The following is a 26,716-nucleotide window of genomic DNA, read 5'->3' on the forward strand; positions in this document are numbered from 1 at the left end:
CATGTGAACTTGAGAAGAATGTGAATTATTGGTATTTGAATGAAAAGATCTGTAAATATCTGTCAGGTCAAAATGTCTAATTGTAGTGTTTAGATCTCTAGCCTCCTTGTTGAGTTTCTTTTCTGTGATCTCTATATCTCAGAGAGTGGTGTGTTTAATTATTGAGTCTGTGATTTCTTTTTTCATCTTTTGGAGTGTTTGGTTGATTTATTTAGCGGGTCTCTCATTTGGGGAATATATGTTTACAATGCTTAGTGGTTCTTTGTCTGCCATTCCCTTGAACATTATAAAGTGACCTTATCACTTTTTATGGTTTGCACTTTGAGGTCAATTTTATCTGAGATTAGGATTGCAACCCTTGCTGTTTTTGAATTATTGTTTGCTTGGTATGCCTTTCTCCAACCTTGGATTCTCAGCCTATTTTTGTCCTAAGCCTTGATCTATGTCTCCTGTAGCAGCAGATTGATGGGCTGTGTTTCCTAAGCTCATCAGCTAGTCTCAGTCTTTTAATGCCTGAGTTCAGACCATTGATATTTAGGTTTATTATATCCATCTATGGACTCTGTGATGTCATCTTATACCTTTTGTGTTGTTTTTTTCCCTACTTTCCTTATTCATTAGTGTGTTGTGTGTGTGTGTGTGTGTGTCATTCTTGACTTCTTTCCATCCTTAAGCCAATGCTATCTTGGGGTCTGTTTTCTCTTTGTTGCCCTCTGGGTGAGGTTGTTGTATGTGGCAGTCTCTTATTTATTCTTGTTGAGTGTTGTTCTTCTGCCAATATTGGGTCAGCAAGGATCTTTTGCAGGGCAGGGTTTCTTCTATCGTGTTCTCTGAGTTTTTCCTTGTCTGGGAAGACTCTTACTTCTCCATCTATCTTGATCAATGATTTGGCTGGGTAGAGTATTCTTGGGTTTGCATTGTTTTCCTTCAATTTTGGAATATGTTACTCCACTCCCTCCTCTTCTTCATAGTTTCTGCTGATAGGTCTGAGCATATTCTAATTTGGGGACCTTTATATGTGATTCCTTGTTTTTGCCTAGCTGCTCTCGTGATTTTCTCCTTTTCCTCAAAGTTGGATAGCTTAACTATTATGTGCCTTGGTGACTTCTTCTTGGGATTTAGTCTAGCTGATGTTCTTTCAGCCTCCTGAATGGTTGCTTGTTTTTCATTCATTAAGCTGGGGAAATTTTCCTCCAAGAATTTTCTCACTATTGTTGCAGATAACTTCTTTGTTGTGTCTTCCTCCGGTAAGTCAATAATTCTAAGTTTGTAACGCTTCATAGCATCAGACATAGCTCTTATGCTTTCTTCAGCTTATCTGATGATCTTATTAGACTTTTGTTCGTGTTTATTAAAGTCTGCTGGGCTGTCCTCCAAGTCACTGATGCAGTTCTCTGCTTCCTCCAGTTGATTCTCGAGGTCCGACTTTCTGCTACTGGTTTTTGTTATCTCCTCCCTAAGCTCCTGTATTTCCCTTTGGTGTGTGGCCTTTATCTCCTCTATCATTTCATCATTTTTCTGTATTGTTTCCCTCATATCCTTTATGACTACAAGCAGCATTCTGTAAATTTCTTTCTGTGGCAGCTCAGTGTCTGCTTCTTCTATGCATGTCGTTATGTTTGGGACATCTTATGCCATTGCCTTTGTTTTTCTTTTGAGATCATTGGGGCTGGTTGCTGTTTGCATTGCGTTGTTTTGGAGGAGCCAGATGCCATTTTCCAGGGAGTCGAAGAACACTGGCTCTCTCTGGGAGACTTGTAGGAATGCTTCTTCAAACTGCCTACAGCTAATTTCACTATGGAATTAACCTACCACTTCATCCTCCTGTGCCTTCTCTCTCAGGGGAGTACCCCAGAAGGCTGGTGGGTTGCCTGCTTTGGTGTTGCAGAGGCTTGGCAGAGGTTCCTGAAGCAGCTTGGAATGTTGATGAGTGATGGCCACCTGCCTTGGGCCCTCAGGCACACAGGCAGGAATTCCCCAGTAAGAAGTTGGGCGGAGTATCCCCTGGTGGAGGTTGGCAGAGCTTTTCCAAGCTTCAGGCTAGGTGCATAGGGTGGAGCTCGCCTAGCAGGGTGTAGCCCAGGCTTTTGGGGTGGGGGGTATAGAGAAGAGCGGGGAAACAGGGGAAACAAAAGCAATGACAATGAAGCTGAGTCCTGATCCCCACCAGAGGAGCTGCAAGGGATTAGTCACTGGCTGGAGAGGCAATGGTGGCAAGCTCTGTCTGTGTTGATAAAAAGCCCCTGGGAAATACTGGGGGCAGGGGTGTGGATAGAGAGAAGAGATGGAAACAAAAGTAACAATGTAGCAGAACCCCAATCCCTTCCAGTAGAGCTGCAAGGGTCCAGTTCCTGCCCAGAGGCAGACGATGGCAAACTGTGACTGTGTTGAGACCAAGACCCCCTCTACAGGCTCCAAATGGTCTCTGCTCTGGCAGAGCCGGTGGCAGGGCCAAGGTCAAGTCCTAGCCGGCCTCCACTGAGGTAACCCAAAAGACCCCAGCCCGTCAAAACCCCGTAAGTCTGTGCCTACTTATCTTTATGGTGCTCCTCCTGCATTCCAGCAGTGTTGAATGTCCCTCTAAACAAGTCTCATGGGCTGAATTCTGCGGAGTCCCTCTGATATGTGTCACTCCATCACCATCTTCCTGGAAGTCCATCACCAGGAACTCTAAGTGAATTCTGTAAATTTAAGTCCCTATCTCACACTATTCTTAACAGGCATTAGACATTCTTATGTCCTGGGTATGCCTTTGTTAGCATTTTATTATCATCTTTTACTCTCCTATATGAAATTTGTCTACCGTTCACCTTTATATAATGATTAAGCAATATGTATACTGACTTTATATGAAAAATTTGGAAACTTTATTGTCAGTAGCTTAAAACTGCAATGCCCTACATATGGTAGTTCATAGACACAAGTGAATGTTTAAACTAATTAAATAAAATTTAAAATTCTACTTCTCAGTCTATTTATCACAAGACTTATGGCTACCATATTGACAGTTAATAAAGAACATTCCTGTCATCAAAGAACGCTCTATAAGACATCACTGCTTAAAAGCATTTTTTAAAGCACTGGAGTTACCTGGTGGTGTAATGGGCTACAAACTGAACTGTTACCCAAGGTCAGTGGTTTGAACCCACCAGCCTGCTCTGAGGATGAAAGTGGAAGCTGTCTGCTCCCATAGAACTTCAGCGTCCCAGATACCCCAAAGGGGCAGTTCTCCTCTATGCTACAGTGTCACTCTCACTTGGAATCAGCTCCTTAGCAGTGAAGTTTTTTGTTTTTTTTCTTTTGGCATACTTGATTCTTAAAGTATTCGTGGAATTTTTCTACGAACCAGCAAGATCTTAGTCATTTCTTTTAAAGAATATAGCTCTTTGACTTTCTCCCCATTTTATGGTAATTTTCCTGTGTATATTTCCTATAGTTTCTGAAACAGTGTTTGAAAACCATTTGTATTGCTTTCTTTCTGATTCTTAAAGTGCTACATATTCATTGTACGAAATTCTGGAATCCATACAAAACTTCTAAACAGAGAAGGCAAATCAACAATTTTTCTCACCAAGGTGCTAAAAACCCATGTATTGATGTGTAGATATGAAAGACATGAATATATGGACATGTAGTTTTATGTTCTATTTTTATTAAATGATGAAACTTTTCCCTGCCAATAAATAACCTTTGAAAGCATGATTTTAGTAAGTACAAAGTAGTCCTGTTCTACCCCTTGAGAAAAAGAAGCAAGTGACTTAACTTTTTATGCTTTAGAAATGCCTACTCTAAATGGGCATGTCAATTGTGCTTGTATAATTTTATAGAAAATTGAATTAGTCTGTGTATATTATTTTCAAAGCTTCTAAATGTATGCTAAAGGAGCTCTACTTGTAGAGTAGGTTACACGAGGGCCTGCTAATCAACTTTCTATTCCCGTAAATGCTGACAGACTGTGAAACTCATGGGGTGCGCCCTACTCTTTCACGGGTTGCAATGAGTTGGAATCAACCCAATAGCCAGGAAAGAAAGCAGCTAATTACTTATTAACTTCTCATCGAATGGTATCCATTATTGTTATCATATAGACTTCTTGAAAACTCCTTAGAAAATCCAATTTTGCCACTCTTACTGAGTATTCTCAAATTGGAATGAAGGACCAGAACCCTTTAGACACAAGGCACTGAAAGGGTATGTAAAGCTAATATGTTCAGTTCAGTGGTCTCTAAGAGGTTTCATTTGAAAATACTATATATGTCAGATTCAGGTCTTACAAAGTTACTCACCCAGCTAATCAGAAAATGATAAATAGAAATGACATACCTCAAATTTTGAGCCTATGGACATTCCAAACAGTCATTAGGCTATTGAGGCAAGGGTATAATTTGAAGCTTGAGTTAAGCAGTTATTTCAGTCACCATTTCACTTTATGGTGGTAGATGTGTCTTCTATGTCTGTCTGGCTAATGCGTATTATGTACTCTAGGTGAAAATAAATTGGAAGTTGACAGTATGGAAGTGGTTCAAGGGAATTAAAATTTATTCTGCCTTCATTTTTATTAACTTCCTTCCCATTACATGATGTTCAGGGTCACTCAAACAGCACACCGCTGATCAAAGTGAACACTGTATATAGCTCTGATGGATAGAACAATAGTGTAGGCTGCCCCTTAGACAACTGCTTCTCTTTGAATGAGAAGTGCTCTACTCCATTCAAATAAAAACAACAAAGTTAACAGCTATGCAAGCTATAGCAATACATCCTTCTTATTAAGGCTTTCTTGGCATTTCAGAAAGAGTGACTCTCAGGTTAGAGGTAGTCTCGCAGCCTGAGGTGGAATATCAGAACCATACGACTTTGCATTGGTACAGAATTCATCTACTCAAGTGTGTGGAAGGGACACTGAACTTGAATTAACGAGTGCAGATCACAAGAAAGGAAAGCCAGAGGCATTGTATAGGATCACTGCCTCTTTCACGTTACATAGTTTACTGTGGAGAAAGATCTGCTTTGGATTCTTTACATTAGGACCCTCACTGCCAGGTCTTTTCTGTGCTGACATGGAGGAATCACAAGGTCAGCAGTTCAAAACGTCCAGCCCTGCTGAGGGAGAAAGGTGCAGCTTCCATGCCTGTGAAGCAGTCCCGCATAGGAAACCCATAGGTGCAGTTTTACTGGGCCTCACAGTGTTGCTACAAGTTGGCATAGATTTCATGGCAGTAGATTTGTTTGTGTACCAAGGTCCCTGGGTGACGTAAACCACTTAACAATGACTGCTGGCTAAAAGGCTAATTATTGGGATCTACCCAAGGGCACTTTGGTTCTGGCTGTCTCCTAGAAGCCTTAAAATCCCTAGTGAGCAATTTGGAATCAGCCTGATGACACCTAATAGCCAATAACCTAGAAGTTGGTTGTTAGAACTCATCCAGTGGCTTTGCAGGGGGGGAGGGGGTTAGGGGGCTGGAGGGAGCCTAAGGGTCTGCTTCCATACGGCCCTGTGAGCTTGGTCTGCTATGTCAGAAGCAATAGCGGCAAGAGCTGCTGACTTTATCTTTATTAAATATCAATACAGAGATGTCAAGTCGCGATTTTGTCATGTAAGCTTACAGCAGAGGGGAGAAGACATGAGAATCACCAGGTGTAGATGCTACGAAAATGGCCAGGGTAGCAGGAGCTCACCTGAAGAGCAGGTATGCCAGGAGAAGAGGTCTGAAAATGGACCTGGGAGACTTTAATGTAACCCCATCCTCTACCTGGTCTCTCCCATCGTATTATTTTAGATATTTGTTTTCTTTTTTTTTACCCCCTAGTTCTTGTCACTGCCTGAAATTCTTTCTTTGCCCCCACTTTGCCTTTCTGGTGCACACAGGCCTTCTAAGGGAGGGGAAATAGGGATTTTGGTTTGTAGAAGACCCAAGTACACCTCAAGTTTCACTTGCATCCTCTGTTCAAGGTTAATGACTTCTCAGCTTTCTGCTTCACTCGTGATACTTTTTTTTCTTTTATATTGCCTAATGTCTTTTCTTCAAGTCCAGCCTCCTTTGTGGACCTATCTGTCAGGTGCCTGTGTAGGCCTGAGTCCCAGTGACTAAATATTTCAAGCTCTTCCAAGAACTCTGAAAGGCATCTGGATGCTTGCTTCCATTCCTGAATTGCCCAATTACCCCATGTTGCTTAGGAAGAAGGTGTGTCTTCTGAGAGTCTGCTTTTCCTATGGCCACATTCCAGTCTCGTTAAGTCGCCTCTGAGATCAAACGCAGCATATTTCCTGTTGCAGCATCAGGCATTAAACTCAGACATAAATGTGACTCCCCCACATAGCTAATTGAGGTCTAGAATACTGCCCAAGCCAAGGTTTAGGAAACTAGAGGCAATTCAAAGCGAATGTCATCTGTATCTATCTCTGACTTTGGATCAAAATCGCATCAATCCTAGACAGCTTTCTGAGGTAAGAGAGCAAGGGGTTAACTTTAGATGCGCTTTTGGTACAAATATCTGTAACAGTCATGAGGCATGACAGAGCAGAGCTGACCTGTTGGATCATACCTTGTCCATAAAAAGGACAAAGGCTGTAGTAAGACAGCAGCACAGAGTGGGAACAGAAGGTGAAAATCTGAGCCTGCATTTCAGGGAAACAAAAGTTTTATAAAGATTCAGAAAATGATTTGCGGACCATTTATCATGTATCATGACAATTTTAAATACAACAGATCACTGGTGATGCCACTGGATGAGTGGAAGCCTTAAGAAAATAGTCTATTGATGATGCTGAAACTGCCTGGACACATAAGAATCCATGTACCCAGAAGAGGGCAAATGAGAAACCAAAGTCATAAGAATTTTATTGACAAAATAACAATGTATAAATTACCAAGGGCACATGAGGGAGGGGAAAAAAAAGAGGACCTGATGCAACGGGCTTAAGTGGAGAGCAAATGCTTTGAGAATGATTGGGGCAAGGGAGGAATGTGCGGATGTGCTTTATACAATTGATGTATGTATATGTATGGATTGTGATAAGTGTTGTATGAATCCCTAATAAAATGTAAAAAAAAGAGGAGAAAAAAAAAGAAAATGATTAGGGCAAAGAATGTACAGATGTGCTTTATGCAATTGATGTATGTATATGTATGGGTTGTGATAAGAGTTGTATGAACCCCTAAAAATGTTTTTAAAAAAGAATTTTATTTAAATTTAACCTAAGATATTTTATTGTTGTGTGTGAGAACATGCTCAGCAATCATACACTAACTCAACAGCTTCTACATGAACACTTTCATAACACTGAGTAATTTCTTTGAATTATACAACTATTCTTATCCAAGAGTACACAGATCACCATTTTAAAAAATTTAAGAGATACTACTAAAAAAAAAAAACTCACTGCCATTGAGTTGATGCTGGTTTGTGACAACTCTGTCAGACAGAGAATAATAGCCGCAGTGGGTTTCTGAGACTGTAACTCTTTACAGGAGTAGAAAACCTCGTCTTCCTCCCAAGGAGCAGCTGGTGGTTTCAAACTGCCGACCTTGCAGACACAGCACAAACACATAACCACTGCACCAACTGGGCTTCTTTTCAAATGTGAGTGGAACAGAGGAATTAAGTAGGCTTCATGTTTGGTTTGCTTTTCATAAACAATATTGCCTTTGAAGCTAATCCAAGGAATTACAGACTTGCCTTTAGTTGGGTTTTGTTTCATTGTTTGGTTGGTTTTAGTTGTTGTTTTATTTGTTTTATGTAAGGCCTGATTAAAGGCATTCAGCAACATTTTTGTTTGTTTTTTCGTAAAAACCTAAAGTTCCCTTTCTCAGAGAATATATTTTCCTATTATTCGTCTGCATCTGGCGCTCGCCTTTTTGCTTTCTTTTACACGTATTGGTGCTTACATTAGGTTGGAAAAAGAAAAGTGATCGAATTAAAACAAACTTCAAGCTTCCTAGAGAAAAGGACAGAAATGGAGCAGGCAAGCGCCGACTACCAAGGGAGATGCTGCAGGCGGAGACGCTCTGGTCTCCTGAGGAACCACCACCCAAATTGCCCCTGAGATTGATCTGGGAGAAGGGCAAAGCCCTCCGGGCTTCAAAAAGGGAAAGTGTGTGTTGTGTGATGAAGTGCAGTAATCAGCCACTGCTTTTCCCTGGGTAGATAATTTGGCTCTTGGGGATCCGTGCCTGCTAGTTCTGCTCTGTCTAAATCAGTGTTTCTCAACCTTCCTAATGCCATGACCCTTTAATACAGTACCTCATGTTGTGGTGATCCCCCCCAACGATAAAATTATTTTTCTTGCTACTTCATCACTGTTATTTTGCTACTCTAATGAATCAGGCGACCCCCGTGAAAGAGTTGTCCTACCCCCAAAGGGGTCGCGACCCATAGGTTGAGAACTGCTGGCCTAAATGAAAACCATGAAGGGTTAGAGCTGGAGGAACTAAGGCCCAACACATTTAAGTGACGTGGCCAAAGCCACATGGAGTGTTAGTGGCAAAAAGCAGGACCAATATCTAGATATTGGGACCCCCGATGCCTCCTCTTATACAACACCTTGCATGAAAAGAGCCCTTGTGTTTCTGCCTTACGTTACATACGAGTGCGCCAACCGCTACACCATGCCCTGTGAGCACACCAGGACTCCCAGAAGAGTCCATCTAAATGCCTTTACCCATTATCCTAACCGATAGAGTGGTCACCGGGCTCAGTGAGCTGTGCAATGGCTCTTGTCCTAGTGGCCAGACCTGAAGGAATCGGCCTCTCAGAGCAGGAGAAACTTATGAGTCATCGAAGGCCATGTGGGGGTCCCGACAACTGGCACCAACACGGATGGCCTTTACAGTGGCCTCCCTTCACCAGAAACACAGGTATATTTATTTTTCTGCTTAGTGACATGACCGTGACCATGATCATGAGATGGCCATGTCCATAAACTACATCTGATATAGATTTATCTAATTACACGAGAAGGGAGAAAAGTATAGTTTTGACCGCATGTTTTGGCATCCTAAGATTCTGAGTGACCTTTATTACATTACTCGGAAACTCACATGGGAAGGGCTGCTCTGCTTATAGGTTCACGATGAGTCGTCATTGACTTGATGACAGCGGTTTGAGGTTTTTTGGGTTCACTCCATTTCTGTTCATGGTGCAGAGAAGGAACCTGAGAAAGTGTCTTATCTTTCTGCAGTCTCTTCTGCAGGTCACCCGGTACGTGTCTTCTGTTTTGCTGAGTTGGAACTGTAGTTGCTTACCACGCTTGCTGACATTTTGTATGGGTCAGAACCGACTGGATGATGGAGAGTTTGGTTGCTGTTGTTACTGTTGCTATTATTTATTTATTTTTAGAGTTAGTTGGTGTTGAGTTGATCCTGATTTACGGCAGTGTTGGCTTTTACTTAAGAGTTTATCTTCACTGTTGGCAAGGAACCAGTTCCCATGGTAAATATTTCCTAATTATCTTTCCAATTATCTTTAGCCAAGAACACCCTACTGCACACAATCTTTAGAGAACAGAATGATTTGGGCCTAGTTGAAGTACAGACCATCCACAAGAGCACGCTGGAGAATAAGAAGGCATCCCTTACTTCTTAACAGATAGATATGAGTACATAGTCCATTCCCCTCTCATTATATATGTATTCATATATGTATATGCCTGTGTTTAGGCCTCTATAAATGTCCTTTGCCTCCTGGTCCTTTCCTCTATTTCTTTTTTTTACTTCCCTCTTGTCCCACCATCGTGTTAAGTCTTCATTTGAGTTTAGTAATTCTGCTCCTACCGTGCTCTTGATTAAGCCCCATTAGGCATCCTATGACCTTCCTTCCATTGATTTTAGTTTGCTTGTTGTTCCCTTGTCCCTAGGTTGGTCCCCCACCCCTTCCTTTTTCCCACCTCCCCTTCTCCCATATCCCCCCAGGATCATTGGTCCCATTCTTTCATCTCCAAATTGTTTATCCCACCTATCTTATCTAGATAGACATACAGATACATTAATAAGTGCAAAAACCAGGAAAAACCAAGTAAAACAACAAAGGAAGTCCAAACCAACAGAACAATAACAGCAGCAGCAAAAAAACAAAAATAACAATAACAAAATGAAAGCCACTGACAAAAATGGAGAAGCCTATAAATAGTTCAAGGCCTGCTTGTTGGCCTTTATGAGTGTTTTCTAGTCGAGTCTGATGGGGTGCCACACTCTGTCTCCCAAGTCAACTTTTGGTATTTCCTGGGGGTTTCATCACTCTGTTCCCCCTGCTGCTCTGCTGCATGCACTCAGAGCTTCGCCCCAGCATGATGGGGCCAGGCCATGCACTATTCCCACACTGTGTCTCCAGTGCTGTCCCCATGCAGTGCCACAGTTTAGTGAGGGATGCCATGTTCCGTGGTGGGGCTAGCCCTATGGTCCTCCCCATGCGTTGTCTACTCCGAGCAGAACCATCGTCCTTGGGGCTTGGTGGGCCAAGATGTCCTCTCTTCCCTCTCCATCCATTTGCATTTCTCCCATGTGCTCTAATCCAATGTGCCCTCTCCCCAAGCTGTAGCCCCAGTGCTGTCCTCTGAAGTGCATTCTTCTGAGGGAGTGGGGGGGGGGGAGGGGGAGGATCCACATAGTTAGGATTGGGGCCAGCCCCAAAGACCTCTCTATTGGTTCCTTGATACATGCCATTGTGTTGTATTCACATCTTGGCACATTGAGTTGAAGCCTGGCCTCTCTCTCTCCCTGTGGAGCTATAAAGAATACCCGCCCCTTGGGTGGGTTAGTACCCTGTTCCCTCCCACCCATGGTGTTTTTCCTCTCTCTTTCCCCCCCACTCTTATTTAGTTGGCTGTCATATGTATCCCTGGATTGGGTTTGGCCCCTGCCATAGTTGCTGGACCTCACACTTACCTCAATGGACTCATGTACTTGTCCTTTTGTGCTTGACTTATTTCACTTAGCATGATTTCCTCCAGTTCTTACCATGCGGAAATGTGCTTCATGCATTCGTCGCTGCTTTTTTAGGGACACGTAACACTCCGTTATATGTAAGTACCACAGTTTTTTTATCCATTCATCTGCTGATGGAAATTTGGGTTGTTTCCAACTCCTTGAAATTGTGAATTGTGCCACACTGAATATTGGAGCACAGATGTCTGGCTGTAGCTTATTTCTTGCCTCTTCTGGGTACACATTGGGCCTTGACTCAAGTACTCCCTTAACACAAGAATACTTTGTTCTAAAAATCTGGCATTCTGTGATGCTCACCTTCCTGATATGATCACTGAAGACAAAATAGGTGCATAAGTAAATGTAGTGAAGAAACCTGATCATCCCCAGCTATCAAAAGATATAGGGTCTGGGTTCTTAAAGACTTGAAGATAAACAAGTGGCCATCAAGCCCAGAAGTATCTAAGCCCACATGGAAGAAGCACACCAGCCTGTGTGATCATGAGGTGTCAATGGGATTGGGTATCAGGCATCTAAGACCCAGAATAAAACCATACCCAATGTGAATGGGAGGTAGTGGGATGGAGTGGAGATCCAAAGCTCATCTGTAGACAATTGGACATCTACCTAGGGAAGAGATGAGCCAGTAGGGTACAGTATAGCACCAATGAAACACACATTTCCTCTAGTTCTTTGATGCTTCCTTCACCCCACTTTCATGACCTCAGTTCTACCTTTAGACCAGAGCATGCACACTGCTACAGATAAGAGCCCGCAACACAGGCAATCCAGGATAGATAAACCCCTCAGGGCCAACAAGGAGAGTAGAGATACCAGCAAGATTAGGGGAGGGTTGTGGGGAGGAAGAGGGAATTGATCACAAGGATCAGTCTACAACCCCCTCCCAGGGCGATGAATAATGGAAAAGTGGGTGGGGGGCAATGGAGGATGATGTAAGATATCAAAAAAAAATCTATAACTTATCAAGGGTTCATGAGGGAGGGTGGGTGGGAAAGGGAGGGGGAAGGAATAGGGAGCATATATCAGGGGTTCAAGTGGGAAAAGATACTTTGAAAATGATGGCGGCATATGGGCAAATGTGTTTGACACAGTGGGGGAATGTATGGATGGTGATAAGAGATGTAAGAGCCCCCAATAAAAGTATTAACAATAATAATGATAATAAAATACACACACACACTCACAAAAAAGAAAACATCGCTCTCTAAAGCATAATTCCCAGAGCTGTGATACGTCAACATCTGCCCATTCGCATTGCATTATGCTCTACCTCTGACAACTGCAACAGAAATCATTTTTGCCATTCTTTCTGGCTTCCGATTCCTAGATGCAGGCCATATATAGGGCTTAATTTGAGCAAGGTCTGCGATTTTCTCTTTACTTTGGAATTAAGTGCTATTGTTAAAAATTCCAAGACAAATGAGACCAATTACAAAAGCAACAGTGGCTTTATTTGGCCATTTCATTAAAAATGCTTGTTTTCATTCATCATCAAAGGCCAACTATTAAATATTGTATTCTAGCTATTGTAAAAAGTCAATAGAATGTATTTACACTAAATTAAATATCATGTGATGGTTATCAGAAGCAGAAGGGTGAGGAAGGTGCAATGACTGGCTAGAGGGTTATTTTAGTCTGGGTGCCTGAGAGAAACAAATCCATAGAAAGTCATGTATAAGAGAGAGTTTTATATAAAGGTTAAGTGCACATCAGGAAAACATCCCAACCCAGTGCTGCCCGAGCCCACAAGTCCAACATTAACCCATATGTCCGACAATCCACAATGTTCGCCTCCATCTCACAAAACACACTGTGACGCCGACTGCAGGAGGAAAGCCAAGTCAGTGAATGTGTAAGCATCTCAGTGCTGGCAGGGGTCTCCACACAGCTGCTCCAGCACCCAGGGCTGCATTGGAGTAGGTCCAGGTGACTTCTCCTCAGGGATGTCTTGCAGGAAGTGAGTCTTGCCAGCTGAAACAGAGAACTGTCTAAGGCAGCTAGCTGCACCTTGGTCTGACCATCACAAAGCAAGAGACTTGAGAACTCAAAAGGCGAAGCTCACGGAGCCATTTATCCTTCCGCCCTTCAATTAACCTCGCATGTGTTTATCAGCCAGGTTGACACAATAAACTAACTCAAGCCTGTAAATCCTTAAAGGAGGGGCTAGCCTCTTCTTTCTTCCAGAAAGGGCGGGTTTGAACTTCTGACCTTGAGTTGGCAGCTCAACACACACCCACTGCACAACTAGGGCACCCACAGCTTGTGTGAAGGGGAAGAGAACGTGCAAAAGAGAATATTTTCATGTTTCCTCATCTCTCTTTAATTTGCCTTTTGAAAATGTAATAAAGTGAGTCAGATGATGTTTTTCATAACTCAGTATTCTGCATCTGATTTTCATGTCACTTAAAAAGAAATATAGATATCCCTATGCTGTTAAAAGTTGACTGCATGTAAGTAAAAACCAGTTGCCCTGGAATGGACTCTGACTCAGCATGACCCCACTGTAGAGTAGACCCCACAGAGTAAAATAGTGCTCCAGAGTGGGGTTTCCAGTCGTAGATTGCCAGGTCTTTCTAACAAAGTGCCTCTGGTTAGATTTCAACCCCAGTCTTCCAGTTAGTTAGCTCTGTGTACCACCTAGAGACAGGAGAACAGCATAACTTTTAAATAAATTTTAGTATATGTGCTGCTGAAGCGAGCACAACTTTTTAATAAATTTTATGGGTATTTCCCCCTATTTTGTTAATCCAACACACAAAAAGTCTAGCACTACAGGGTTCCATTATATATATGTGGAATATATAATATTATATATAATATATATTCTGCTGCTATCTGAAATATCTGTTCTACCCCCAATAAGGGAGACTATCTCTTCTTCATCCAGTGGTTCTCAACCTTCCTAATGCTGCGACCCTTTAATACAGTCAGTTCCTCCTGTTGTAGTGACCCCTAACCATAAATTTTTTTTCATTGCTACTTCATAACTGTAATTTTGCTACTGTGATGAATCATCATGTAAATATCTGATATGCAGGATATATTTTCATTGCTACAAATTGAGCAGAAAGCATAGTGATTAATCACAAAAGCAATAAGTAATTATATATTGTGAAATATTCATTTCTAGTTACAAATGAATGAAATTTTGTCTTGAAGCATGGTGTAGCATGGGTAACAGTCTTCATGCCGGGTACTTGCATGTGGGCGTACCCACCTGGAGATGGATAGAGGAGAAGTGTCTCGGTTCCTAAGACCATCGGAAATATGTGTCGTGACCTACAGGTTGACACCCGCTGCCTTCATCAATCCCTGACAAAATGAATTCCCTTTTCTCCTCCAAACACACGTGTGTGTGTTGTATACATGTACAAGTTGAGGCTTGACTCAGAGGAATACATTTTATGCCATTTCCCAAGAGAAAACTCCCCATGGACTTGGTTGATGAACGTCTTATTTTTTTACTCCAGTTTCAAAGAGCCATCCTTCCTCAGATCTGTTAATTCTGCTAATTTGAGAATCCTACTGTTATCCTCTGATGAACTTCATTAACCTTCCCTGGCCCCCAGTAGGCAGAATCCAGTAATGAGATTTGTTTCTATAATTCTTTAACCATTAATGCTGCTGTCCCCCATAATCCCTGGAACCTTAATGTCAGCTTGTTTCACATACCCTGGATATATAAGACATTTTTCTATAAAAAATAATAAGTAGTACATTTTATATTAAAATGTATAATACATTTTATATGTATTTACGTGTATTGAAAGGCCCGATTTTTTATGAAAGAGAAGACTGTTTTTAAATCCCACCCTCTTTTTATTCAGGTATAGCCAAAGAGAGATGCTTAGCCAAGGTTGAAAGTGGTGTATGAATTTACCCACCCCACCTCCTTTGTGGAGCTCATTCTGGCTCATGGCGACCCTATGTGTATCAGAGTAGAACTGTGCTCCATAATGTTTTCAGGGATAGATGTTGGGAAGTAGATCACCAGGCCTGTCTTTAGAGGTGCATCTAGGTGGAGTCGAGCCTTCAAACTTGTGGTTAGCTGCTGAAGGCTGAACCTTTTTCCTTTAGTAGGCAGACTTACTTGGCATGCTCCTGTTTAATAATTGTCTCCAATGGCATGAAACTTTTTCTCCTTGAAAATTGTCATTACTGGTTTTTCTCCTTGAAGAAAAATAAATTGATCTTCCCGTGAGTGTAATCAGTGACCCCAGATTAAAATTAAATCATGCCATTTGATTATTCTGCTCAGCTTCAGGGTTTTTTTTTAAATTAAGTGATTGATTGGGATTAAATATCATGTATTACAAACTAACCGCAATTACAATGGTAACTGCACTCTTGAAAATTGTGTTAGTCTGGGTAGACTAGAGAAACAAATCCATGGACACACATATGTGTATAAGAAAGAGATTTATATACAAGAGCAATTGAACATTGAGAAAACATCCCAGCCCAGTCCAGACCAAGTCCATAAGTCTGATATTAGCCCATATTTCCAATATCAATCTATAAAGTCCTCTTCAGATGCACGAAACACGTGCATTGATGCCAAATGCAGATCTCAGGCCAGTGGGTAGAAAATCTTTGGATCCAGTGTCATTGGAAACATCTCAGGGCTAGCAGGGATCTCTCTGTGGCTTCTCTGGCTTCTGAGGTCTGATTGCATCCATGTGGCTTATCTTCTGCAGTGTCTCCCAGGGAGTAGCTGAGAGAGAGAGGTGTCTTCTGCCTCCAAGGAGGAAGTACCAGATTTCCCAGAATTCTCAGGAGAAGGTCATGCCCACACAGAAGTCTCATTGGCTCTCTCCAGATTGACAGCCTAGACTCCACCCCTACACTCTGAATCCTTAAATTGACACCAGATTAGGTGACTACCACAAAAATAAAAATTTATTTACTTAGATTCCAGTTTTATTTTTTTATTTAATATTCTGTGAAATTCTGTCATTAAGTAGATGTTTATTTGTGCTCACATTTAACATTTACTAGATGTTTGCTTGTGTTTCATTGACTATGCAAAGACACTCAACTCTGTGGAACATAATAGACTGTTTATAACCTTGAGAAGAATAGGCATTCTAGACTACTTCATTGTGCTCGTGAGGGACTTGGACATGGATCAAGAGGCAGTTGTAAGAATAAAACCAGGGAATATGGAATGGTTTAAAATCAGGACAGGTGTGTGTCAGGGCTGGGTTCTCTCATCACACTTTTTCAAGCTATGTTCTGAGAAAATCATCAGAGACGCTGGGTTATATGAAGAAGAGTGTAGCATTAGGATTGGAGGAAGGCTTATTAACAACCTGTGGTCTGCAAATGACACAACTTTGCTTGCTGAAAGTAAGGAGGAATTGAAGCACTTGGTGAAGATCAAGGACTGTGGCCTTCAGTATGGATTACAACTCTATGTAAGGAAGACCAAAATCCTCACAACTGGACCAATAGGTAGCATCATGATACATGGAGAAAAGGTTGAAGTTTCAAGAATTTTGTCTTACCTGCATCTACAAGCAATGCTCATGGAAGCAGCAGTCAAGAGACCAGACAACGTATTGCCTTAGGTAAATCTGCTGCAGAAGCCCTCTTTAGAATATTGAAGAGCAAGGATGTTACTTTGAGGACTCAGGTGGACCTGACTTAAGCCAGGGTATCCTCCAATGCATCATATGCATGTGCATGTTGGACACTGAATAAGAAAGACCAAAGAAGAATTGATGCATGTGAATTGTGGTGCTAGAGAAGAATATGAACGTAACATGGACTACTAAATGAACAAATTGATCTGTATTGGAAGAAGTAAGGCCAGAGAGCTCCTGAGAAGCAATGGTGGCTAGACTTCATCTTGCATACTTTTAGACATATTGTCAGGAGGGACTAGTCCCTGGAGAAGGACCTTGTGGTAGTTACATAATCTGTTGTCCATTTGAGACTGTTACAAGTGAAGGGATGGGGTTTAGTCTGTCAATCAGGTCGCAGCTTGATGACCTCATTTGGAGATGCTAAGGAGATAAATAGCTCGCTGGAGGCAGGACACAGACTCACTCCCTGCAAGACATTAATGACAATGAGCGTGATGCAGCTACATGGATGCAGCCAGAGCCCTGGAGTTGGAGGAGCCAGTGTAGACTCATGCCAGCTCTGAGATGCTTCTACTATCACTGGATCCACAATACTTTCACCCACTGGCCTGTGATCTTCCTGCATTCATCATCATTGCATGTATTTCATGAGTCTGAAGAGGAATTTATAGGTTGGTATCAGACATGTGGTTTAATGTCAGACTTATGGACTTCATGTGTACTGGGCTGGGATGTCTTATCAATACTCAATTGCCCTTCTATATAAAGCTCTGTCTTATACACATGATCATCTATGAATTTGTTTCTCTAGTCTACCAGACTAACACAGACATCATGCTTGGTAAAGTGGAGGAGGGGTGGGAGGAGGGGTGAAAAAGAGGAAGGCCCTAGAGGAGGAGGATTGACAGAATGGCTGCATCCATGGGCTCAGGCACAGGAACAATGGTGAGGATGGCACAGGACCACATAGTGCTTCATTCTGCTGTGCATACGGTCGCTATGGGTCAGAGCCGTCTCTATGGCACCCAGCAACACCATTGTAGCCCTTTTTCAAGACCTTTCAATTCTCAATTTAGGCCGTTTCAACCTATGGTTTAGGCGGACGATTTTTAACAATGCCAGGAACACATGTCTTCCTACTTTACAATGTGTATTACTTATAGCCTGTCATAGATTTGCCTGATAACTGGCGTTTCTCAATTTGTTTCTCATGCTTAAAAAACAATAACAAAAGGAACAACACACAAAGAAATACACTTGGCTTAAGCTTCTATTCATTCATCAACTACTTTAGGAGTTTCCACTACATTATATGCTACAGCACTACCAGTTGCTATCAAAATTATGGTAACTTCAGGTGTGTCAGAGTAGACCTGGGCTCCATGGAGTGTTCATTGCTCTCTGAGATCCTGAGAGAGATACAGGAAGGGGCTCCTGGAGAGTCTCTGGGGTCAAGATGCAGAGAATTAGTAGACAATGACTAGAGGAAAAGAGAGATCCATCGGGTTCATTTCACCTTCAATTCGTCCTTCTCCCTCTTTCCCCTGACTTGCCCCCTGGGATCTCATCATTACATACTCTTCCTGTTTTGTTTTGTTTTTTCCCTGCTGGCTTCTCATGGACTTCTTAAAAAGTCTGTAGTGCACACAGGCATGCTTTTAGACAAAATTTATTCTTGTATTAAAACACCAGTATTATTTTCAAAACTACGTATGAATCTTTAAAGAGAAAAAAGGAAAAAATACAGACTACAAGTATTTATCTTTTCATCTTATTTATGTTTAATAACACAATGTTGAAGAAAATGCCACGTGACAGGAATTTAGTAAATTCTCATTTGTTGGCTATATGAATTGACTGACTAGGTAGCTGGCTGGCCAGATGTTGGTTGGTTGGTTGGCTGGATAGTTGCTTGGTTGATTGGTTGGTTGGTAAACAAAAAGAGTGTTAGCTTTAAACGAAACCAAACTCACTGCCAGTGAGTCTATTGTGACTCATAGCAACCCTATAGGACACTGGTAGACCTGCCCTGTGGGTTTCCAAGACTGTGTAACTCTTTGAAAGTTAAACTTCGTTTACTTACGATTGTGACATTTCACTAATTCTATCATACTGAGCAATCGACTAAGCTCTACAACTCTCAGTCCATCCTGTAAGACAGAATCTTTCACATAGGATTGTTGTATGAAGCCTGCAGTAGAAACATTGTTCACTTGTATATGAGGGGGTACCCCCAAAATATCTGGAATTGCACTAGGGGTAGCTTTTATAGTAAGCCGTTTTCCCAGTAGGGGAGCATCAAGCAACTCTCTCTGAGTTAGCGTACCCTGTGGCATCACTTGGGAAGGTTCTTTTGGTCACAGTGAATTTTCTTTTTCTTTTTCTTTTCTTTTTTTTTTTTTGTGAAAGCAGTTTCACTCTAACCTTGTTTTTTGTGATGACTGGATTTAAGAGAATAGCATGTGACTGTGAAATTTTGTTTCCTGCTTGGGAAAAAATGCCACAGAAACTCGTGATATTGACCACGGCTTAAAGGGAGAACATTATAACTCAAGTGTATGAGTGGTTATCTCATTTCAAAAAGGGTAAAAAATTAATGGTAAACCTCGTTCTGGACATCCATCAACTCCCAAAGGATGAAAATCTCAACACATAGTGCATTTGGCGTTCATTCCACGAGGCCAGAATGTTAATCAAGTGATCTATTTAGAGATTCTGAAAAGATAGAGTAACAGTGTAAGACAAAGAAGGACTGATTTGTGGCAGGGGGACTGGGTTTGCCACCACCACTAGGCACCTGCTCACGCAGTCATATCAGTGGGTCAGTTTGGGGCAAAAACCCAGCATGTCTCAATTGTCCCATGCACCTTACTCACCTGACCTCACTCCGTGCAACTTCTTTTGGTTTCTGCGAATGCAGAGGGACAGGAAAGGACAACGATTTGATGACATAGAAGAGGTAACGGGAAAAAAAACAAGGGAGGTTCTATTAGCCATCCAAACAGATGAGTTTGAAAAATGTTTCCAAGAATCGAATCGCAGATTTGACAAATGTATTAAGTGCAATGGAGAGCACTTCAAAGAGCACTTTGAAGGTGATACGGTTGTTTCATACAGATTTAAATACATAGTCTTTGATGGGGGGTGGTCCATGTCTTTGGGGGGAGGGGCATGTCCCCTCATATGTTCATCATTTTAAAGCAGGAAAAACAGAATGCGCTTCAGTGTTGTTTCTGAATGGATCAACATCAGTGGAAGTAAATGGTCACTCTGTGCCGAAATGTTAGCTCCATTAAATTTAGACCTTTAAATATGTTCCTGCTGAAGATATACATCTGACAGGCAAGAAGAATACATGTCTGAGAAAGGGAGATATAAGTGGAAAATTCACAGACCAGCTCTTTTTCCAAGATTAAAACACAGTCCTACTTCACCCTCTTCCTCTCTCACTCTGCTCAGTGCCCTCTCCTTGGATTATTACAGGACTGTTTCAGACAGTAATTTTCTCTCTCCAAAACCAAAAAAGATGTGTTATATTATTTCTTGGCATGACAGGCTGTGGTTATGTGTTTTTTGGCCTTTTTATGAGCACTTCTGAATATATACACACACACCGGGGCAAAATGGCATGTGAGAATGGGATGGGATAGGATAACACAATTTGGATCCATAGCAGTAAAGTGAAAGGACTACATAAGCAATTAAGCCCACTGGTGGAAAAGAGGAGATGAAGTTAATTTCTCCTACTCTGAAGAGTTAGTGGTTACACTTTGGGCTGCTAACCACAAAGTCAGCAGTTCGAAACCACCAGTTGCTGTGCAGGAGAAAAATGGAGTTTTCTACTCATGTGGTCTCAGAAAGTGACAGGGACTGTTCTACCCCGCCCTACAGGGTCACTGTGCATCAGCTCGATGGCAGTGAGTTTTGTTTTGGGTGGAGTGGCTAGCTCCATACTATTACCAAAATCCATGGCCACCACACCGATTCTGAGTGTAGAAAGCCCTTTCACTACAGGACAAAGTGGAACTGCTCCTTAGGGCTTCCAAGGGTTTAGATCTTGATGGGAGCAAACAGTCTCACCTTTCTACCTTGGAACAACTGGTGGGTTTGAACCACTGGCAGGCTAGTAGTTAATCCACTGTGCCATCAAGTCCCCTACCCTGCCATGTGGTGGGTGGCTATTTATGGAACATTTTCTCCTCCCTCTCGCTCCCCTACCCTGCCTCCAGTCTGCTTAGATATCACCTGTGCCCAGCATCACTGAAGGGCAGGATCTTTACATGCCACCTGCCACAGTGCGGCATAAAGAACTGGTCCCTGTGGCCAAGCTTCAGTTCGTTGAGGCCCGCTGAACAGGCACTCGGCCCCATCTCCCCAGTCATCGTGGTTAACATCCGTGCCACTTGTGCAGGTTCTCACAGCTAGCTGCCTTGGTTTCGTTATTAAATGGGAGAAATAAAGTCTAGAATGACACACCTTTAAGTCTAACAAGGAGCGTTTGTTTTTTGCAGCGCCGACTAGGAGACGCAGCAAAGAAAGCCATCAGCAAGCTCCAGGTCAGGACCATCAAGAAGGGTGACAAGGTAACATCCCTCTTTTATTTGACTGAGCAGCTGTTCAGAGATGTTCACAACTTTTCTGGATAGAAGGGCGGGAAGGATAGAAGGGAGGTGGGTGGGCTGCATGCTAATAGCAATCCTGCAAGGATCGCATCTGTTGCTTACTCCCATCCCTATGAAATAAAATGGAAAGCAATTTATGCAATGCATACAAAAGAGATAACAACAAAGTTAGATAGAAAAAAATAAGAAATTGAAAAAGTGCTGTTTTCAAGAGTCAGTATGAAATTAGTATGTTAGTACAATTAGTAGGTTGTATAAATACATCACCTGGATCACAGAAATTGGGCCTGATTTTAGATTGGTGCTTTCTGGCAGCCTGTGCAAAGGAAGAGACGGTACTCATTTAGTTCAGTTCTTTAAAAGGTGAAAAGAACAAACGTGTCTTCCTGCTGTGATGTTTCTTCATAAATCCTGACAAGGAAGCTAGAGCGCAATGCCCTCCACTTAAACGTCTACAGTAAACGCAGGGAGCTTTTCCATCTCCGAAATTGAGAATTCAGAACCCGGTGGCATTGCAGAGACCCCTGTTAGCATGGTGGTTATGTTGGGCTGATAACCACAAGGTGAGCAGTTGGAAACCACCAGCCGTTCCACAGGAGAAAGAGGAGGCTTTCTACTCCCATAAACAGTTACAGAAATGTCTGGGGTGTTTACTTCTTTGCTGTGACTCTACATTTCTGCTGGACCTTGTAGGACTTTCATTTTCTTTCAAGATGGAGTTGCTTGTGTTCATCATTCATCGTCTTGCAAGGCAATTTTGCGTTTTGCAAAGTTTTATTGCTCTCATCAGGCCCACAGACTCTAAAGCTCTCTGTTATCCCCAGGAGAAGTCTGAGAGTGGTGGCTACCTGTATGTGGACTTTGGTCTCCTTTCCCCATTGAGTCTATAATGACCACATATAAGATTTCCAAGGCTGTGCATCTTTTCACGAGCAGACAGCCTCGTTTTTCTCCTGCAATGCAACTGGTAGGTTTGAACAGCCAACCTCAATGTTTGCAGCTCAACGTTTACCCAACAGTGTCAGTGCAGCTCCTTGGAAGCATTTCAAGAATTTTCAATCCCACATTTATCCTGATGGTTATCTCTAGTCAAATTGATTTGTCTCACAAATATGTACTACTATTTTCAACTACATAAAAATACTCTTGAACTTATTAAGTTAAAATTTATTTCAAAGCATTACTGAATTTTATTAAGTACGCTCCCTTCCTCCAATCAGAGACTTACAAAAATCCAAGAAAGAACCGTTACATAAATACTAAATTTGAGTGCATGAAAAGAGGTTTATATACTAAAAAAAATGAAACTATTATTTTAGAGTTCTATATACTAGATTCTAAAGAAATGGATAGGTACAATAATATTCAGATAATTCTTAATTATCATTTGTCATTCTCAAGATTTGGCTATGTGTCCTCCAATAATTGTAGCAAATAGTGTTATTAATAATGGCACATGAGGAAATTGTTGTTGTTTTTTCACAAAAGCACTTTCAGTGGGACCCAGAAACAGTAAGTCGAGGTTGGGAAAATGGAAACTAAGCCAACGTGCAGTAAATTATTGATGGAGAAAATTGGCACCAGGCCGCTGAAAGCTCTGCACAGGGCAGGCTCACCTTGAGTCTTTCTGTAAGAGTCTAATGAAGAAAGTAGGCTGATCTGTGCTTTCTCTGTTGCAGGAAACAGAGCCTGATTTTGATAACTGTGCGGTCTGCATTGAAGGGTACAAGCCTAACGATGTGGTCAGGATCTTGCCCTGCCGGTGAGTCACTAGGTTGCTGGTGAAGACAGGGTCTTGTCTGGAGAGAGCCTGGTCAGCCTTGTTGGCTCAGACCTGCTCAGCCCAGCCCTGCCAGGTCGGTGTGACTAAACATTTCTATGTTTACACTGCCAGAAGCCAAAAATCTGGTTCCTTCTGCATAACTTTGGTCCTTGAATAAATTTTTGTCTCATGAAATTGGAAATCTGGTCTGACCCCCTTTGCATCAAAGAAAACCCACTGCTGTGAACAAAATAGATCTATGATGCAGAAGCAGAAGACATGGCTCCACGAAAGGGTTTTCTTTAACAATGAATCTGTGATATTCAGAAGCATTTACAAGTGTAGTTTAATTAAAATAAACTCTTAAAGTAGTTTTACAAATGATCGTGAAGGATCAGAAACTCAGAACACGGTCAAGAGCTTATTGGAAGCCAAAAGCAGATTCCATGTCCCTCTCAGATTCACTAACAGGAAGCAGAGGGAGCCCAGATGGTGCAGTGGGTTCCACACTGAGCTATTAATTGCGAGGTCAGCAGTTTGAACGCACCAGCTGCTTCGTGGGAGAAAGATGAGGCTATCCACTCCCATAAAGATTTGCAGTCTCAGAAACCCAAAGCAGTAGATCGACCCCTCCCTATAGACCTGCTATGAATCAGAATCAGGATCAAACAGGATGGAAGTGAGTAAACAGGAAGAGAATTTGGCAATGCCTCTCGAATTCTTGAGTCCAAAAGACGGTGCCAGCATGGATGCTTAGAGAAATATCCCAGTTGATTCTCATATCACGCTAAGCTCTCTCCCTAACTAAAATTCACTATCATGGTATCAGAACAATTTGTTTAATTGCTAAAAAAATAATAAATATTTTTCACTCACCCCTTAAAACAGTTCGCCTATCCATTGAACACCTGATTTTAGGGGTTCTGTTTTTGTGAGATGTCCTAGAACTAAAAATTGAATGTATATTTTGAAGGAAGATTTCCCAGCTCGAAATAATTAACCTTAAAAGGTTATACTTAAGAGTGTCTATAGCCAGCTAACATGATGCCACACAATTCGTATAGCAGGGCGAAACAAACAACACAATGGTGTCACACAATCTGTTTGTCCATAGAACAAGACGACTTGAAGCATTACTTACTAGAAATACAAAATAAATGTCAATGTACTTTGGGATGAATTGGTTTTATTATCCTAGTTAATTAAAGTCGACTCTGACTCCTAGCCACCCTACAGGACAGAGGAGAGCTACCCCTTAGGGCAGTAAATTTTTGCGGGAGTGGAAACCGCATCTTTCTCCCGGTGTGGCTGGTGAGTTCGAACTGCTAATCTTGCAGTTAGCAGCCCAATGCATAACCCACTGTGCACCAGGACATCGTTTTGGGGGAAATGGCTCCAGGCAAATCGATCACTAGGAAAACAGACCTTGAGAAAGCAAACCCTGACGGCCCAGGCGGAGCTTTTTAACTCTTCCTTAGTTTATAGATGCTTAACTTGATCTCTTAAGGCAAAATTGTAATAAGGGAAATGCAAAACTTGGCGGTTTCCCTCTCTATAAGTACCCTTTCTAAACACTGCACTTGGTGTACACTCAGTGATTTCTAGAAAACGGTCCAAGGGTGGCAGCGTGCACACTGCACACAGCCTCAGGCAGACAGCTTTTGTCTCTGCCCTGTGTGACTACGGGTTTTCTCAACCTCATTGTTTTCAGCAAAGGCAACTGCTCTCCTGACTCTGTTGACTTAGACTTTGATCTGAATGCGTTAAGGGTACTGCTAATTAAACATTTAAAAGCCTTTTAAATGGCCGTTGCACGTGAAAGTTAAATATCAAAATTTCCCCCTAAGGATCTAGGACCTTTTGCGGGTGAAATTAGGAAAATCTGTCATTAAATGTATATGTGGCATTATGTTAGCTGTACCATTCATTAAATATTAAACAGTGACTATTTTTCAAGTGTTCCTTTTTGACCTGATTATTCCGCTTCTCCGTTCAGTTCTTGATTCTTTGTGCTTCAGCCTCCTTACTGCCCATCCTGCTTGTGTTTCCTGGCTGTGGAGCCTGCTGTAAATCACAATATGCAATGAGCTTGATAAAACACTGGTGGTAGTTAATTACTGTTTGATATGATACCAGCCGCACACATCCACTTGTTGAACAGCCTGTCTCCTCTGTTTTTTCCATGCTGGTTTAAAATCAGGATATTTCTATGTCCTTTGCTGGACACTTTCACTAATGGATACCATCAAACAAGGCACTGGCGTTTGCTTCTTATTAGATCATTTCCTCTGGGGTATTAAGTCTGTGCTCCTTGAACTTCGTAGGCTCGCTTTCCCATTATTTCTAGGCTGACTCATCCCCTGAATTCTTTACATCTCCGTGGAATAAAATAGTTTTTAAAAATATCCCAGTTTCTCTCATACTCTTTTCTGTGGGCTCATAACTCCTGACGTAAAGCACTATTCATCTCTTTCCTATTTCAACATCATTTTTCCCTTTGGCTCTTTTGGAGACCCTGACATACATGATGATGGCTTCATAAATGTGTTCCCATCTTTATTTTAGTCATGGCAATCACTGACATGCAGGTCGGGCAGATGTATCTACCAGCTCACTCTTCGCTCGCACATGAAGGTGAACCTTCTGATGCGGCCTGGGGCACGTCGTTTGAGGGAGGGGACCACATCAGCACGCAAAAATCACAGCTTACGTTGATGTTTTGGGTTGATTTTAATGTACAACTCAGGTACTCTCCAAGGAATTTTGGGTTTGCTGCAATAAATGTGTGCCCTATTTTCATTATACAATATATAGGGATGGTATTGGTCATCAAAGAAGCTTGGGTGGGTGGTTGCTGTAGCACGGGGCTGCTGACCATGATGTTGATGATTCAAACCTACTTCTTGGGAGAAATATGTGCCCATCTGCTTCCGTGAAGATTACAGCCTCAAAACTCCCTGGGCCTGTTCTACTTGGTCCAATAGGGTCACTTTAAGTCATGACTAACCAAGTGGTTTTGAGCTTGGTTTGGAGTTTAAGGAATCCATCTGTAAACAGTTAATACTCTGGGCTGCTACCTGGAAAAGAGCCAGTAATCTACTTCCCCCCAAAATAAGCATTGATAACCTGTGGAATAATTCTACTTGCATACCCACGGGTTGCCATGAGTCAGAATCAACTTCCTGGTAACTGATTCTGGCTTGAAAGATTAGCGTTTGGGGGAAGGAGAGGGAAATGAGGAGCTGATACCAAGGGTTCAAGGAAAAAGAAAATGTTTTGAAAATGATAAGGGCAACATAGGCACAAATGAGGTGGAATCAGTTGATGCCTGGATTTTTATAAGAGTTGTAAGATGCTCCAATAAAATGATTTAAAAAATTAAAGATTCACATTTGTGAGTATGGTTTTCAACTACAAAGTTCTTTTCTTCACATGTTATCATTTTCTCTTATTCAGACAAGTTGGGCTAGTTATCCAATTCTTCCATGGTTTTTACCCTGTAATGTCTCTGCTGTTCCCCATTTCTTTGTTTTTTTTAAATTAATATATCATTCTATTGGGGGCTCTTCACAGCTCTTATAACAATCCATACATAAATTATAACAAACACATTTGTACATAGGCTGCTTTCAATATTTTCATAACCTTTTTCTTTCTGCTCCAGCCCTTCGAAGCTCTTCTGTTTTCTCCTGCTCTCCTCCCTCCCACCTTCATGGAAGCCTGATAAATTATAAATTATTATTATTATTTTCATATCTTATACCATCTACTTCTCCCTTCACCCACGTTTCTGTTGTTCAT

General features: G+C 41.8%; 1 protein-coding gene across 2 annotated transcripts in view; it reads left to right on the forward strand.

The window, feature by feature from the left end:
• The window catches only part of RNF150 (ring finger protein 150), a 355,784-nt gene that overhangs the window by 198,608 nt on the left and 130,460 nt on the right, over window positions 1-26,716 (forward strand). For both annotated transcript variants that reach the window (XM_075543760.1, XM_075543759.1), the window contains exons 3-4: window positions 21,043-21,114; window positions 22,833-22,915. In XM_075543760.1, the coding sequence (XP_075399875.1) occupies window positions 21,043-21,114; window positions 22,833-22,915 (155 nt within the window). The remainder of the gene's footprint in view (window positions 1-21,042; window positions 21,115-22,832; window positions 22,916-26,716) is intronic.

This window comes from Tenrec ecaudatus, chromosome 3, assembly GCF_050624435.1.
Source record: "Tenrec ecaudatus isolate mTenEca1 chromosome 3, mTenEca1.hap1, whole genome shotgun sequence".
Classification (NCBI taxonomy): domain Eukaryota; kingdom Metazoa; phylum Chordata; class Mammalia; order Afrosoricida; family Tenrecidae; genus Tenrec; species Tenrec ecaudatus.